Source organism: Protopterus annectens, chromosome 9.part0, assembly GCF_019279795.1.
Source record: "Protopterus annectens isolate FY-2018-M chromosome 9.part0, PAN1.0, whole genome shotgun sequence".
Taxonomy (NCBI): domain Eukaryota; kingdom Metazoa; phylum Chordata; order Ceratodontiformes; family Protopteridae; genus Protopterus; species Protopterus annectens.
Window position 1 is genome coordinate 268,943,828 of NC_056743.1, and position 18,005 is coordinate 268,961,832.

The 18,005-nt window shown below is 37.9% G+C and overlaps 1 protein-coding gene across 2 annotated transcripts in view; it reads right to left on the minus strand.

The window, feature by feature from the left end:
* The window catches only part of PTPN5 (protein tyrosine phosphatase non-receptor type 5), a 772,658-nt gene that overhangs the window by 288,529 nt on the left and 466,124 nt on the right, over nucleotides 1-18,005 (minus strand). For both annotated transcript variants that reach the window (XM_044082854.1, XM_044082853.1), the window contains one exon: nucleotides 17,481-17,565. In XM_044082854.1, the coding sequence (XP_043938789.1) occupies nucleotides 17,481-17,565 (85 nt within the window). The remainder of the gene's footprint in view (nucleotides 1-17,480; nucleotides 17,566-18,005) is intronic.

Below are 18,005 nucleotides of genomic sequence, written 5' to 3' on the forward strand. Positions count from 1 at the left end.
CTTGGGCATAAAAGAAGGATTTACTATACAGAGACACCCTGTCCCTATGAAAAATCAAGAAGGGAGGACTTGCCATCAGAGCTTGTAATTTAGAAACTCTCTCAGATGAAGTAAGAGCAATCAACAAAAACGTCTTCCAGGTGCAGTGTTGCAAAGAGGGAGAAGAAGAGTGGTCAAAAGGACCAGTGTCAAATTTTTAAGGACAAAATTAAGGTCTCAAGATGGAGCAATATGTTTTCTTGGGGGCCTGATATGAAGGAGAACTTTAAGGAAATCAGTGTACCTGTAGCTGGCACCTCAGTGTACCTGTAGCCGTTTGAGATTTGTTTTTCAACTTTAAGGAAATGTTTGACCTCAAAATTAGAGGCCAATCTTGGGTTCAAGGGTAGACAAGCAGATATTGCTGGCAAGTGAGCTTTAACAGAAGAATATGCTAGGCCAACACGCTGAAGTTCACACAAGAAAGATAGGGACCCCCCCCCCACACACACACACACAGAAGGGATAATGGTGATGCTTGAGGTACCAAACAGAAAATCTCTTCCATTTATCCATATAGGATTTTCTGGTAATGGATTTCCTAGTCTTCTGCAGAACCCTAAGCACATCCTCAGAAAAGTGTTGCTTAAAAGGGATTAAAACTCTATCACTCAAAGTGTCAACTGAAGACTGGACAAGTGAGGCTGAAAGACAGATCCCTTGTCTTATGTGAGAAGATCCAGAGGGGGGGAGGTGACCTGTGATGATTGTCCCTTGTATGGTTAAATAGAAGGGGAAACCAGTGATGTCTGGGCCAAAAGGGATTCACCAGCAGGACTCTGGGAGATTCCTTCATGATCTTGTGCAAGACCCTGGCAAGCAACAGATGTGGAGGGTAAGCATTTAGGAACATTCTTTTTCAAGAAAATAATATAGCATCCACCTTCCAAGTCAGAGGACTTGGGAATCTAGAACAGAAGTGAGGAAGTTGTCTGTTCAGACAGAAGGCAAAAGATCCACTTCAGGAACACCCTACTGATCTATGTCCATAAACATCTCTTTGTGAAGCAAGCATTCATGAGGATATGGCTTGGGCTTGCTATGGGAGTCTGCCACAATGTTGTGTTCTGAAGGAATGTAAACCCCTGAAGGGTTACCTGAGGGTGGATATCTAAGATCCAGGCATGAAGAACTGGTCTGCAAAGAAAACACTTTGTGCACCACCGGTTGCTGATGTACCACATAACTGTGGTTTTGACTGTAAAGACTTTTAAAGGGCCCAGAAACCAAAGAGAATGGAAGGCCTGAAGAGCAAGACTAAGCATCCTCATCTCTTTAGTGATGATGTGGTCTGACCTCAGATGAAGGGGCCACAGAGCATGAAACTTCAGACTGTTGGAAGTGGTTCCACACAACAGATCAGAAGTTTCTGTGAACAGCTTTTGAAGTAGGGGCAAGGGACTGAAGAGGCAAGCCTGGATTGAGGGAAATCTGCCAAATCCACCAGTGAATCTCAAGCTTGAGAGAAGGTAGTAAGGGAACCAAAAACTCAAGAGGGTGGCAATGTTGGAGCAAACCATCTTAGGCACCACTGAAGTTTCCTTACATGAAGCTTGGGAAAGAGGAGCATGGGAATGACAGATGCCATGAACTCCATGGCTCTGAGAAATTCCTTTGCAGGAAGGGGAAGCAGAGACGGGAAGTAGGTTGTCAGAGACAGAACCTTTAGAGAAGTAACATAAGCTGATATTGGAATTGTTTGGACTCTTTGGCCCAGAATAAAATGTGGTCTTGAGAAGGAGTCAGAACTGACTTACTGAGATTGATGGTGAATCCCAGATTGCAGAGAAGGAGCATGATGAAGAACAGATCCTGCAGAAGCTTGGGTTCAGAGGGAGTCTGAAAAAGAAGGTTTTCCAGATAGGGGAAACTGAATTCTCTGAAGCCTGCAAAAGCTTATGATAGGGGTCAGACATTTGATGAATACTCTTGGGGCTGTAGAAAGACCAAAGGGGGTAAAGCACAGAACTTAAAATGAGAGGAAGAAACAGAGAACTGTGGAAACTTTCTGAAGAAAGGCTGAATGGGAATATGGAGACTGGCATCCTTTAGGTCTATTTAGACCAGAAAAGTCCGAGGTAGTAAGAGAGGAAAAAAGAGACTGGAGGGAAAGCATCCAGAAAGAAGGAATCTTTAGAAAAGTGTTCAGAAAGAAGAGATCTAGGACTGGTCTCCATGACTTTACTTTTCTGGGAATCAGAAATATTCTGGAGTAAAACCACGTTCCTCTTAGGGAAACTGGAACAGATTGGATGGTGCCTTGGTCCAACAGATCCTGCAGAAACACAGAAAAATAAGTAAGTTAGTCTGGATGAAGATCTTAGAAGGGGGAAAGGGATTTCCATACTATAAAATAACCATGACAGAAAATGGACAAAACCCAAGAGTCTGAAGTAACCTGTCGTTAGACAGGCAGAGACAAGGAAGGCCTGAAAGACAGGGGAAACCGAGGGGAAGGGGAGAAAATGTCAGATGGAGGCATATTTGTCCTGAAAGGGGGGTTTTGAGCTTTAAAGGTCTGACTGGGTTTATCAGAGAACATGCGCTTATGAAATGTTGTCCCTTTAGAAGGCTGGCGAGGTTTTGTATGAACAAAGGCAGATTTATAAGGATACTGGAGCCAGAATGAAGTTGAGCGTTTTCATCCCATTTATTACAGAACTTCTGAGGAAGTTCTGTAACAAATGTGATGAAAGCGCTCAACTTGATTCTGGCTCCAGTGTGATTTGTTTTATTTGTTTTTTTTTTTTTTCTTTTTTGTGTAGATTTATAAGGATAGTTTCTCTGATATTTGGGAATGGGAGAAACAAAAATTTCTTTAGGATCCTGCATAACTTTACCTTTGTCTTGTAGATTATTAAACAAATTCAGCAGCAGCCATACCACAGAAATGTTGATTTCCAAAGGAGTGTCTAGGAGCTTGGCCTTAATATCATCAGATAAGCCTGGAGGCAAAGCAGTAATACCTCCTCACAACTGACCTGAAAAAGCTGCTCTAGAAGATGCATCAGCTGCATCACAACTACATTTTATAGAAAGAAAAACTGCCTGTGAAGCAGAACTCAAGAAGGAGAGGGCATCAGTCTTACCTTCAGTGTCAGGAAGGTCTGAGAACCCCGCCCCCAATTTGTGACAAAACATCTAACACATACCTGGTCATATGAATTTGATAATTTATGGCTTTGAAGACCAGAGTATCAGAAGTATAAATCTTTTTAATTTGTGAGAAGTAGGCCAAGAAATCATCTTGTGAATCCACCTCCTCATCTGAAGAATCAGAGTCCCCTAGCACTTTTGGCTGGAGTACATGGCTAAGGAGGAGTATGAACAGATAACCCGAGGGGGCGTTAAGGTTATCAGGGAAGTGAACAAACCATGGATAAAGTCCTGCCATTGCCTCTGAGCAGCCTCAACAATGGGAGGAATGTGTTTAGCTTACTACTTCTTCTTTAATGGGACATCAGCTTTGACCAAGCTTGGGAGCTCAGAACCCTACATAGATTCAATAGGTGTACCAGGAACCTCTTCCCTAACAAGAATCTGGAGAATCCCCCTACGCCCTTTGGAAATAATGTCATGGTTCCCTCTCAATGTCCATGGCAGATGTTTGAATAGCATCAGAGGTGGTGCAAAAAACTTGTTCTATGCTGGCCTCCAACAGGGTTGCAGCAGATGAAACCGATGTAGATATCAAATAGTCTTTGGGTCTTCATCCACCTCAAGAGATATTTATGGCAGAGGCTGGACAGCAAGCAGAATAGTACTGATAATTTTTGGTCTTCTTTTTAAGTGATGTCTGTACCTCAGGGTGGGTAGTTCCAGCCGTGGTATCCTGGGACAAACGTTTGATACACCGGTTTTCAAGGTAAATCAATAAAGAATACAAATGGTCGTGAAGAGTTTTGGGAACAAAAGCCTGACAAATGGTACACTGGGTATGATTGTGTGAAGCACCTAGGCAGAACGAACACTTCTCATGTTGGTCTTTATAGGAATCTGCTTCCCACACTGACATTTTCTCTTCCTAGATGATATGAACTCTTAAGTGTACAGAGAAAAGATGAAAATGAAGGAATCCCAAAAGGGCACTTACCTGTAAACAGCTCAGTAGAAACCAGTTCAATGAATAATGCCAAGACCAGTGTTCAACTGTGGTGGTCAGACTGCTGGCAAATAAGTTCAGAGCATTGAGCATGTGTACACCAACTTTATGATGTATGCTTACATGGGGAGCATACCCCTGACATATGTTGCTAGGAGGATGTAAAGGCTTTAGTATATTGGACGGACATTGGGCTATCCTTTGTAGGAGATCCCACATGTGATGAATACGGCAACAGTGATAAGGAAGGACATCTGTCTTCACAGATAACCACAGGAAAAGATGCTTCTCACACTATATGCACAAGATGATATGACTTAATACTTTCAGATTTTATATTTGCAACAAGTTATAGAGTAACTACATTATGGCACAGTTCATATTTCATCAGATGTAACTGTCATTCCCATCTGTTGCGTTAATGTAATATTTCTTGCATCCAGTGTCATCTGAACATACAGTTTCTATAATGTTAGAATCTGAATGACAATAGGGTGAAAAAGCCAGGGATGCAGCTGAGGTTTGGATGTTGTTAAAGCAATCTCATCAGCAGCAGTATTCATGACTTGAACAAACTTCAGTTACTCAGAATCATAACAACATTTGTAACAAAATTTGTAATAGAGGTTGTTTTATAGTGTTTTGATATGACTGCATATGCACTCAGATAAACAACAACTCAGAATGACTTTTAATGGCATGTGCTATGTAATCACGCAATACGTTGTGTTGCCTTTTTAAGAATGATGACAAATTATGATTCACAAACAAGAGCAAATAATCAATCTGTATGTTAGTGAGGTCAGTGTTGACTTGTGTGATGGGGCATGGTCTTGGCAACTATGGCTCTCTTTAAAGAAATATTATGGGGAATTCAGAGAAAAGAATTTTATAGCAGTAGTAATGTCTTGTTGGTAAGCTGTAGTGCTAGAGGAATAATAAGCGAGTCAGACTCATGGATTAGTCACATGGAGCAAAAGCTTATTAGTGGCTCATTTACATTATTCTGAATACAATTAATGCAGTTTGAGCTGTTTTAAGTGTTTCCCCAATATATATATATATCTCTCTCTCTCTCTCTCTCTCGTAAAGCTACATACTCAGCTAAAATAATAAATATATCTAATAAATGGTTACAAAATAATACATCTTTATTTTGTAACCATTTTTTACATATATTTATTAAGGTTAATGTTAGCTGAGTATGTAGCTTTAAATGCAGGACTTCACGATTTGTTTTCAGTTAAGGGTGTGGTTTTGGATACAAAAGCCTAACTGCTCTAAATGCAATGGTTCTGATGATGTCATTCACTTGAAAGACAAAAAAGTGCTAAACCTGTTTGATTTTTTTACAATAGCAGTTTGCTTTTAAACTTTTTTAAGCTGTAAGACAAACGCTTTGTGGATACGAGTTCTGGTCCCTTTGAGCACCTGGTTTATTTTATTTCTGGAATACCTACTGGGTTTGCTACCTTCTTGTCTTTTACTGGATTTTCAGTAAAATGGATAAATCTTCTGACTAGGTTGACACTTTTATTTAATTGTATCAAAAGCAGGACTACATGAGCTTAAATATTTCAATTTATAAAACTAATTCATGTGATATTTTATATACTAACTTATCCTGTATAATTTTAACTTTTTACATACATAACCATATGGTGTCATGGTAACTGATAATGTTATTAACATTATTATGTATATTTTGCTTAGTACTCCTGCATTCTGTAATGTCCCACTGTAATATTATATATGCATTTTGTTACTAAGCTGTAATACTGTGAAGACTGAGTTAAATGTTTTGAATAGTTTGGGAAATATACTAGTCCCTTTTGGATGTTATACTGTTTATTCTATCACTGATATACGTGCTTATGTCCAACAATATTTTGAATATTTTATCCTTAAAATTCCTGTGTGCCAAACATAGCTTACCCAATATTTGTTGATAAGCAATGCTGTAAAGGCCCAGGAATTTCAGCCTTTCTGAATACCCCTAATACCTTACTTAGTTCTTCTTTCGGCTTTTCCCGGTTAGGGGTCGCCACAGTGGAACTCCAGTCCGTTAATGATTGACAGTAGAATTTTACTGTGCCGAGGTGCCAGCTTGATGCCCAACCTCATTCACGCATGTCTTTTGAATGCCACTTGACCGTGGGGAGGACATGCAGACTCCACACAGAAGGTGCTCCAGCCGAGAATCGAATGGGAGAACCTCTTGCTGTGAGGTGACAATGCTACCACTGCACCACCATGGCTACTACCCCTAATACCTATGGACTTAATTTTGTGAACTTTCATTGGACCAGTTCCAATACATTTACCTAAATGAGTGTAAATACAAAGAAATTCACAATGCTCTAAAGCTAGTGTCATCAAGAATTTAGAACATTTCACCAAGGTACTTAATTCTCTTGTTGCCATAAGATTAAATAAGTCTACCTACTTTAAGTCATTCCCTCCCACAGCTCTTTTGAGTGTGTACCTTTAACTTCCAGTGGGTGTGGCTTGAGCCTTTAAGAAAATGGAGTTATCACCTTACAGTTCTAACAAATATTCATTGACAGAGGTCATATATCAGTACAGTTGTGTTTGCCATCAAGTGCCCTTAAAGATAAAATATTCAGATACCTTATATGGGGCATGGTTTGGAATTATTAATGCAAATATGAACAAGCAATATTTGATTCCTAGAGACACAGTAGTAGATAACTGCAGAAACGCCTGGAGATGCACTCAGCTATAATGATTAAGGCTCTGTCTCTTGTACTTTAAGTGTTTATCTATGATTCAATTGTCTTCAGTAAGGACCCGCAGTTGATGATGCTTGTTACTGTAGAGGATGAAAATCATTTATTTTTATCAATTTTGTTTTACATGTAGGTACAATGGGCCACAAGGTTCCATTTTCAGCCACTGCAGAGTTACAACAAAAATACAGGACTGGTGTACTGAAACGAAAGTACAAGTAAGACAATGTTTAGGATTGTCAGTCTGTTAGCAGAAAAAGGTTTAAATGATAACATTTGTACAACTTTCTGTTACACAGGAATGGGAAACAAAGATGTGCTGTATGTGATGTGCTTTTGGTATAGCATAAATACAGATTCACTTTATAATCTTGAAATACTGAAATCTCAAATTTCACTAAATTCAAATTACCAAAACCCCAAAAGTGCAAAATTCAGAATTGCGACTTTTAAATACACCCTCCACCACCTGTCCACAAACACACAAACATACAACTTCCTCCCCACACTACAACAAACAAACAAAACACACACAAACATAACACAAATACATGAACCTACCCTACATATAAGCAGGGGGGTAAGCCCCCATGCACCCCCCACACCAGAAACGTGTGTGTGTGTGTGTGTGTATGTATGTATGTATGTATGTATATATATATATATATATATATATATATATTTATATATATATATATATATATATATATATATATATAAACTCAGAGGTCGCACTAAAAAGAAAAAGACACTAAACCCACCACTACACACACTACATTCCCCTCACACAAACACACATCACATATGTACAACCACCACCATTCACCACCATTCTCAACACTTACACACTTACACTCTTACCTACATACTGTAACCTATACCTACAACTTCCCAACACACTAACATACACTAAAATCCCTACCTAAAACCCTTAAAATATAAACACTTACCTGAATCTCCAGCTATCCATTAACACAACGCACCACCATAACTGCTGATTCGACATTTCCGGATTCGGTTATGTGGCCTCTTGTGCAACTGGGCTTTCGATATTTTAGTCTTGAGATACTGAAATTCAAGATTTCAGTATTTCAAGATAGTGAAATGCACCCCATAAATACATATTGCTGCTGAATTGTTTTCTATATGGGGTTGGCTCCCCTTAAATTTGTATACGACTGATGAAAAAAATTCTATGCCTGAGATGAGCTGAAGATGCAGTTTGAGTGGGTGGTAATATGGGGGTTGTAATGGATTAGAGATACGTTTCTAGTACAGTGAATGCTTTGGGATATATTAGGTGGATACTTTTCCGTTAGACCCCTACCAGTCTGCGGTGCTGTAGTTTGCCGGCATGTGGCTGTTTTTGCCGGAATGTCAGTTTCTGTGTGAGAACTGCATGTGTGAAACTGTCTAACTGGTGTCAGTACCGATGTCAGGTGTACATTATCGTGCTGTGATAGCAGAAATACCTGAGAAGCACACTGACAGCCCTACCAGGTGCTGGATGTTTCGTTTACACATACTTCTCCCAAAAGCAACAACAGTTTTCTTAAGTCATAGGTCACACATAGAAGTTCCAACTGTTTTCTTACATTCATTAAAAGTGTCACATGCAGGAGAAACATAACAATGACATGACGACTCGTTGTTCATGTACTTCATTTAACTCTACACAGTGTCAGTCCTGTGTCAATGAATAAATACCGCCAACACACAGCAGTGCGAAGACGTGGTAAGGGTTTAATCTCATTAAACATCCCTTGACATTCACAAAACCATACAAAGTCCTTCTTCGTGTACTTTTTCTAATAGTACACATTGTCAGTCCTGCATCCACGAGCAAATACCAGCAGCGAGAAGACGTGGTAGGGGTTTAATGGAAAAGCACCATTAGGTGCACTTAGCTTTGATGAAGCGGCAGACCTTTGAGATTTCTGAAGCTGGCTAGGTTGCCAGTACTAGTGGTGGGTATGGCAGTGACTAGCATAACTGATGAATAGTAACAGAGAAAACTTTGAAAGCACCTGCTAGGTACAAAAGAGGATAATAAATACTAAGGGAGAGATTGCTCTGCTGACAGAGAGGTATGTGTAGTAACATCTGGGTACTGGCACATCTGTTAATGCTGGGCAGTACTTTTGGCCGAGTACTATGAATGATACTGTAGATAGCAGATCATGCACCTGGCACATAACTGGAAGCATGTTAGCTTCTGAGAACAGCAATCAGTAATATTAGTTTAAAGAAACATCACATTAAGCAGCATGATCTGTTTTAAAATCTTCAGAGCTTTTTGCACCTTTCTTACATTTGCTATGACTGATAGTTGGTAACTGAAGGTAAGAATTTGGGTACTCTGGTCACATAATTTTCAGGTGGCTTTTGGAAGTTGTCACTGGAATAAGCAGATCATTTCAGTTTGTTCTTCTTGTATACAGTTTTGACAATGTGTAATTTGGAAGATATGGCGGAGCTGATTGCAGGTGGACTGATGATGAAGGAACCAGTCAGACTGAGGTTGTGATTAACTTTTTGTGAGTACCAAGAAAAATGAAGTTGAAAGTGTTTAGAATATTTAGGTGTTTAATAAAGGTATTGTTTTTCTATGATAGCAATGACTGAAGACCAAATTACTATTTCATCAGAATAGATGAAATGGTTGTTGCAAGCTAGGATACTACAAATGTTGTAGATTAAGAGCGAGATCTGGACTGGGCCTCATACAGATCCACAAGGGACTATTGTAAGCTCGGATTTTGGAAGATGCACTACATTCTGGTTAACACGTCATAATGAACAGCTTTTAAGGTGCTTTGGAACCAGTGTAGGTTAATGGTTGCTAAAGCCAAAGTACTCTATGGTTTGTATTACTCTGGGATGAGACATGGGATTAAAGGCTTTGGCAAGACCTTTAAATAAGGAACCTGTTAGCTTAACAATTTACTTGTTGTTATAGGTACTACTGACAAATTGTTGGAGAAAAGTGAAGGTGTTAAAACCTTTACAACATTTGTGATGCTTATAATGGAGCAGAATGTTTTAGGGCTAGATGTTGCTTCAATCATTTTGGAAAAGCTTTTCCTAGGATTCTAGAGATGGAGAGGATAGGAATTCAAATGGTACTCATTTAATGCTTGTATTAACCTGAATGTGCAGTTTTAAATGGCTGCAGATTTGTTATTATATATTAGGTAAATATATAAGTTGGGCATGTATCAGTGTGCAGATGACAAAAAGGGAACTGTAGAATTAATGCCATTAACTGTGGATTATATTGAAGGCTGAGAAATGCTGCTCTGGGAGATTGAATATAAACATTTACCAAAATAGTTTTTTAGGAAATCGGATTTATATTATATTGGGTCACTGACAAATGGGACTCCTATCATCATCATAAACTTCTAATCACGTGCAACTGTCTCAAAGGGATGTAGACCTCCAATGTCTTTCCAGGGTATTCCTATACAGTGTGGGTGGTACATACAGTGCTCTGATGGAAGAGGTGGGTATGGTAAAGTTATATAACACCTCATACTGCTTTTAAAAGTAAACTGTCAAATCATATCACAGTAAAAAGGATTTTAATGCCCATAAAAATTAAAATAAAATAATAAACTTGAAAATGTGCCACAGTTGCAAATAAAGCAATACCACATTGCCAGATGCAGCAGCTGCTTTCAGACTGCTGACTTTCTAAGTGCAGCCATGTAAATTGTAATACTGATGTGCAGTTATCGCAATCCTTTTAAGCTCACTGCCTGCAGCAGAAAAGTACAGGAAGAGAAAAAAGGAACCATAATTTATCCACTGCTGTGGTGAATTTACCCAAACCTGCTGAAAGTTATTAAATTCAGCTTCACCATACATACACTGCAGTATCTGTAGATAAATTCACCATCACAGATGGGTGCTTGGTAATTATTAGTACTTGGAATTGCAGCACCCAAACCTAGGGTCATGCTATAAGAGACTGTTCATCCTGAATGTCTCAGTAACTGGAGATAGTGCAATAAAATAAGATATAAAGTGAAATTGGACAGGGAGTTCAGCACTTCTGAGACTGTTTTCTTTTGCATTTGCATGAGCTGAGTCATACCAAGTTCTTTCACAGCTCTACTCTTTGCTGGCCACAGGCCACGTGGGCTGCATTTCCATCTGACTGCAAAACTACCCACTGGTTGAAATGATGGAGGAAATCCTCCCAGTCAAAAGACTTCACTTTCACCTGTTCATCTCACAGCAATATCATGAGACTGCATTTGCAGATGAACAGTCTCAAATTGCTACTGCTTTCTGATGTGGTAACTGTATGGGTAAGCAGTAACTTTACTGTGGAGTCTTAGGTTGTACACACAATAGGAGAAAATTAACAACAAAAATACAAAATGTTAACCAAAAATCATGACATCTAGTTCTTCTGACAGTAATAACTAAAAGCAGCCATGGCCACTCCTATAAAAAATAAAGAGCTGGTTCTTGGATAGAGAAAAACAGCAAAATGTGATACTTTCTTTGGTGACTGTAGGATAAATGCAGTGTTAGAATGTATTCAAAAAAATACTTCATATATATCCTAAAGGATTTGTGAAAGGTTATTAGAGCATGATATTTGTTATGTTGTATTAAGACAGTATACCCAGCAGGTGAAACTGTGTGGTAACAGGCATACTGCCCCTTGTCAAGGGAAACTTCACCAGCTTGTTACACTTTCTGACTGTGCTGTAAGTTCAGTGACAAAATTCATCTTTCTGCACTTTAATGATGCTGTTGATGGGTCCATGACATCTTAGACATCACATTCCCAAATGACATATGCTACTGCGACAATCATTAAATTAGTCTATGCATGTTGACAGTAAGGAGACAAGAGGAGTGAAGGTAGACCATATCACAGTAAGATGCTCTTGGTGACTAACAGAAATTTTAAAAAAGTGCTGTGCAAGATTATTATACATAGTTTGTCTTGTCAGGAATTATACTCACTACTTTTACTAACCACCTTCTTTCAAGACTTGACTCATATCACAATGCACTAGATGCTACATGCACAAATTCATTAAACTAAGCCACATCCTCAAGTGATTGCTTAAGATAATATGAACTGAAATATCATATTAATTAAGCATATAATATTTTGCCACATAAATAATATATAGGTGATAATATTTATAAGATATCATCACTAGTCCATAATCTTAAAGGAAATGGAACAAAGCTAAGAAAAGCTTCTAAGTGGAAAACCCCAATCCCAGATGCAGTATATAACTTCTGCCTAAAAGTATTAAAATCTTTTCATGAAGATTTAGTAAGAGCTCTTTATAGGTGCACCTTTAACAGACATCAGTCTGGTTAACAACAGGAAAAACAACATTCTTCTTTAAGAGCAAACCTGCAAGCTATCATAAAAACTAAAGACCAATATCTTGCGTTCTGACGACATATAAACTGTACACCGGAACTGATACTGACAGTTTATAATCATTTAGAAGAAATCTTAATCATGGCAAAAAAATAAAAGGGTAACAAAAGAAAGTCATATGGAACAAAAGATCATTTGTTGTTAAATAAAGTTATAATGGATAATTGTAAAAATGGGAAACTCTAAGTATGGCATGGATAGACTACAAATAATCATTTGACAGTATTCCACATTCATAGATAAAAGAATGCTTAAAAATGTTTAAGATACACCCTGTACTGATTGATTACATTACAGCAACCATGAAACAATGGCAAACCACTTCACAATTAAGCCGTGATAAAGAACAAATTATTATTTCAGGGATAAAAATCCAAAGGGGGATATTCCAGGGTGACTCTTTGCCACCGCTGGTCTTTTGTCTTGCCCTTAACTCATTAAGTTGTCTACTTAACACATTGGGTCATGGCTACAGTTTGGTTCCCAGAAAACAACAAAGTGTAAAGACTTTCATCTTCATTTTGTAGATAATTTAAAACTATTACAGTTATCTGATGAACTGAAAGCATAACTTTAAGTAGTCAAAACTTTTTCAGATGACATAAGAATGTCATTTGGTCTTGATAAATGTGCAAAAACAACCTTTAAAGCAGGAAAGCTGCAGCACCAAGAAAACATCAGCCTGGGACAGGGATGTGATATAAAAGAACATGAGCAAGAGGGAGTGTATAAATATTTGGGAAATGATGAAGGATCAACAATAAAACATGAACAAGTGTGAATAAAGCTTAGCAAGGAATATTTTATAAAACTAAAATTAAGACTGAAAAGAGCACTGACGTCTAAGAACAAAGTCCAACCTGTAAACCAATTTGCTCTTCCTGCCCTTCAGTTTTGGAGTGAGTGATTGGCCCCAAAAGTTGTTTGATCAGTTGGACAGGAAAACAAGAAGGATGCTTCATCAAATGATTTATAAAAGCCAGTGTACACCAAGGCTATATATTCCCCATTCTGAAGGAGGTATGGGTCTCCTCAAAATTGACCGATAATCCACAAAAGTAAGGAGAGGAAAATCACCAATAGATAGACCAATAACGTCAACAAAGTGAAACGGAAAGACTCCTGCAGCATGCAAATCACTTTATTTAACGCTACAATTTCTTCCACATTTTCGTCTACCACAACAGACTTCTTCAGACAACAAAACACACAACAAATTCACAGCTCTTTTATAATTAACTTAAATTACCTAACCAATCAAATTCCACTCATAATTAAAGCATTCATTAAAACATTCACTTTAAAAAAACTTTTTTAAAATTGCTCTCCTCAAAATTGATTACATGCATAGATCTGCACTCATAGGACTGCATACATGTCTGCTGGCATCACAAGACCCAAATATAGTGAAAGTTTTAAAACAGGAGGAGAATACGTCTAAGATGACTTCTCTGCTTAGTTTAGCAGAAACATATCAGTATCAAGTGGGAATGGAAATTATACCATAAATAGATACAAATCAGACAGCAACTGAATGTGTCAAAAAACAAAAAAGAATATACGGTAAGATGAAGGATCAGATGAGAAGGCAAGAAATGTGGAAAATGCATAAATATAGTTGCAAGTACAGAAAACTCTTGGAACAACCTCATGTTGATCAGGATCGAATGTAGGAATGATTAAGAAGAAGTGAATTTAAACCAAAAGATGAAAGGCTAACATTGGTGGCCCAAGATAGTGGACTATGTACACGTGTGGAAAAATGTACAAATGTAGGTTTTTCAAAACACAACTGAGGAAACAGTTGCACATCTTGCTGCTGGTTGTGATATAGTAATGTGGCAAGACTGTTGCATTGGGGATTGTAAAAACATTATAATACTGAAGTAGCTGAAAAGCATAGGAAACATGAGCCACAAAGCATTATAGAAGAAGATGACGTTTATATCACATGGGATCACCCATTACCAACAGTACAAAAAAATCGATGTGAGCAAAACTGATATAGTAGTCCATGAAAAGACAAGTAGCATTGATCACTGAAATTGCTACACCCAGTGCCAACAGTGTCTTATGTAAAGAGCGACACAAAGCCATAAAATACCAGGATTTGCAGGCGGAAATGATGACAATGTGGAAGAAAGATAACCAGACAGTTCCAGTAGTAGTAGGAGCAACAGGTCTTGTAAAAAAAGAATTTACAGTCGTACTTAGATACACTACCAATACATGTAACTCCATATGTATTGATCAAGGAGTCAGTAATGGGCACATTGCAGGTGCTGCAAAGAGAACTCCTGGATAACATCAAAGACTGAAACAATAATAATTTCATGAACTTTAATTGTACTTTGACTTAGGAAGGGGGTCCATTCCTGTCATAGTATTAGAAACCCACAAGACTTGGAGAAATTAAAAAAAGAAGTCAAATAATTGTGCAAAGATGATATCATGAGCAGCACTCAGAATTTAATGAAAGGGTCAATACATAGATACGCAACAAATGCTAGATATGGAGTGAGCTGTTATATCTGCTGAAAGGGTCAATGCACAGATACGCAACAAATGCTAGATATGGAGTGAGCTATTATATCTGCACATGAATGTATCAGTTGCATTTCTGTACCAAAGGGAGTTTTTTCTTTGGCATGGTGTAACCACCTTATACTTTAAGGATATGATTTCAGAAAGGAAAGGCATAAAAAAATGAAATGTTGAGATGCAATATTCATGTTATCATGGCTATGAATTTGCATTCTTAAAATTTTGTAATTTTAATATTATACCTACACTAACATTTAAAAAATGAAGAATGCAATGTATCTTTGAAATAAACATATTGTGAATTAATTTTTCAAAAACAATTTTGCTCACCACTATCATTTCTTTCAAGTGGGTAAGAGTGTTGACGCTGAACTTAACCCCTTTCTTTAGGGTAGGTTATCAAAGCAAAAGCAAAATCAAAATCTGAAGAATGGTTTCATTGAGTATACCTGATATTTATATAATATTGTTAACCTGATCCCATATTACAGCTAATGGGTGCCTTATGGTGGTCTACAGTGCTAACCAACTGCTATGTCCCTATGACCTCCATGTTTCTCTTTACTTCTTCCAGAAGACTGGGCAGACTGATCCCCTGACTATCCATGTTTTAAGGAGGACACAGCATTATTCATTACAATTAGGATTGCAGGAAAAATCATGAAGACAGAAATGTATCTAAAACGTATTTTATTACTTAGCATTCTCTAAAAGAATTTGTTCATTACTATATAGCATTACTTGAAACAGGTAAGATTACTGGTAATGAATTGCATCACTTTCTTTTATGATAAGTATCAAAGCAAAGGGGAACTCTAAATAATTGAATTGATGTCCTCGCTTTCCCTCCTATCCTACGAGCATGCAATGTTGTTAGCATGCTTCATGCACATGGCAGTTAATCACATCCACACTATAAGAGCGAGATAAGAGATAATCTAGGAAGCATACAACAAAGTGCAGTCCCCAAACATAAGACAGCTAAGGTGCAGGTCAACAGTCCTTGCTGATTCTGTGGAAATGGGACAGTAGCTGAAATCTGGTCTCCTGCATTAGCAGAAGAACCGATACTTCTGCGACAACAGTCCAGCCAAAATTATATTCTTCAAGAAGTAACCAAGGTTAAAGTAGTAGCAGATACATCTGATTTCTAGCACTTATGAACAAGGAATTATTTTCTTTAATCAACAAAAAAATCCTTAACTACAACAGATAGAACATATAAATGTTAAATTAGAAAAATTAAGACATTTTTAAAAGAGGCAAAACTAAAGTAGTATAACAGTTTTTTCACTATAGTAATAACTCTTTGGTAGTGTTATCTACCTATTACTATAGAATAGTGTAGGTCTGAAATTCCACAGATACAAATTAAACCACTATAAAATGGAGGGGAAGCCTTTGTGCCACAATTTGACATTACCCTGTTTGCTTTCTCTGTGACCCAAATGCATGTGCTGGCAGCTGTCTCACAAAATGGCATTCATCAGACCTATTACTGAGTATATAGGCCCCTTTGGTATGTACCTAACCAGGCATATCCAACAGTTGGAATGTCCACAGAGATTCCTCACTAAAAGAATACAGAGTGTAAATAAAATGTCCTATGCCGACTACCTCAAGACCCTGTCCCTGTATTCTGTCTCCTACAGGCTTTTGAGATCTATGCCTGGCACAGAGGGCATTATCAGACCCCACTCTTATGGACCTCCTGCATATCAGCAAAACAAACAGCACCAGAATTACCCATTCTAACGATTTAAACCCTGCCTGTGATATAAATAGAACCTGCTGGAGAGACAGGTGTGTATCCCAGTGACTAACCTGTCTCTGGAAACCCATGTGAAGCAGAGTTCCTTCCTAACCCAATTCAAAAGTAACGTGGAATCAATGCTCATCAGGTCTGTAACTTTCTAAGTTTCCATTTTTATACTTTAAAATAATAATACTCCTCAGAGCCATGGCTGGCTCATTTACAGCCTGGTGCCATTCCCTGATCTTGTGCCCCCTCAGCTCTAACATTTTGTTGGAAAAAAATGACCACTGTCCCAGTCCACAGCCTATCATGATGCTTTTAAAATTGTAGCAAGCAGAAATGGTGGTACAGAAATCAATGCAGGTACTTCAGCCCCAATGAATCTGTATTTCCCAAATGCACCCCATGACATCTCCTCCCCTGTCTTAGGGACACCGCTTCCTTCTGTCAAAAGCCTTTTACTATTCACCATTTGGCTCTTCTCTCATTTGTCTGCAGATTTTTGAAATTGCAGGTGATATTCCTTTAATATTTTATACACTGTCTTAGCTTACTTCTAGTATTGATGGCATGCAACAGTAACAGCTGCAAATACAATTCCCACCAGCTGTCGGTTGCATAAACCACACTTTTCCCACTTCAGCTATAACTTTCTATGACAGATAATGAGAGAAATTAACAGTGAAAAGAAAAGAATACTTCATGGCACAACAATGTCACCACCCGCAACAACATGCACATTACTACATTAAAACTGAAAATACAGCTTAAAGAGTGCTAAATTCTGTTTGGAAACTGACCAGTGGAAGTTTTTATTATACACACAGACACACACACAAGAAAAAACAAAACAAAAAACAGACTTACTTGGAAGGATTGTTTTGTACCGATTCTTCCGTACCAAACCAGGAATGTCATATTCCTTTGGATCAACAAAATTCATAGGGATTTCCTAGAACCAAAAAATGAGACCAGATTACAATTCACTACTGCTTTGTAGGAATTATAATTTTACTTGTTACAGATGCCCATGGTTAAAGGAAATGTTATATATATTTTTTCTGATTCAGCTAAATATGTGTGGTAGATGTTTTAAAAGATCATTAATCTTTTTTCCTTTTTAGTATAAACATACACACACAGTAAAAGCTAGAAGGAGATGCTGTATGTAAGTAATAATAATAATGAGAACAACAGCATTTCCTCATTTAGAAGTCTATGCTGGCAGCTATCTTGTTTTCCTTATTATCTTAAATATACAGACTAGCTTCCAGCACCTTCTAAATTCAGAAGCAACTAAACACTGCTGGGCCACCCATAAAGAAGCACAAAAGCAAATATATGAAGCCATTCACTGTGTTAAGCATGCATAAGAGTAGTTTTCAGTTTGCG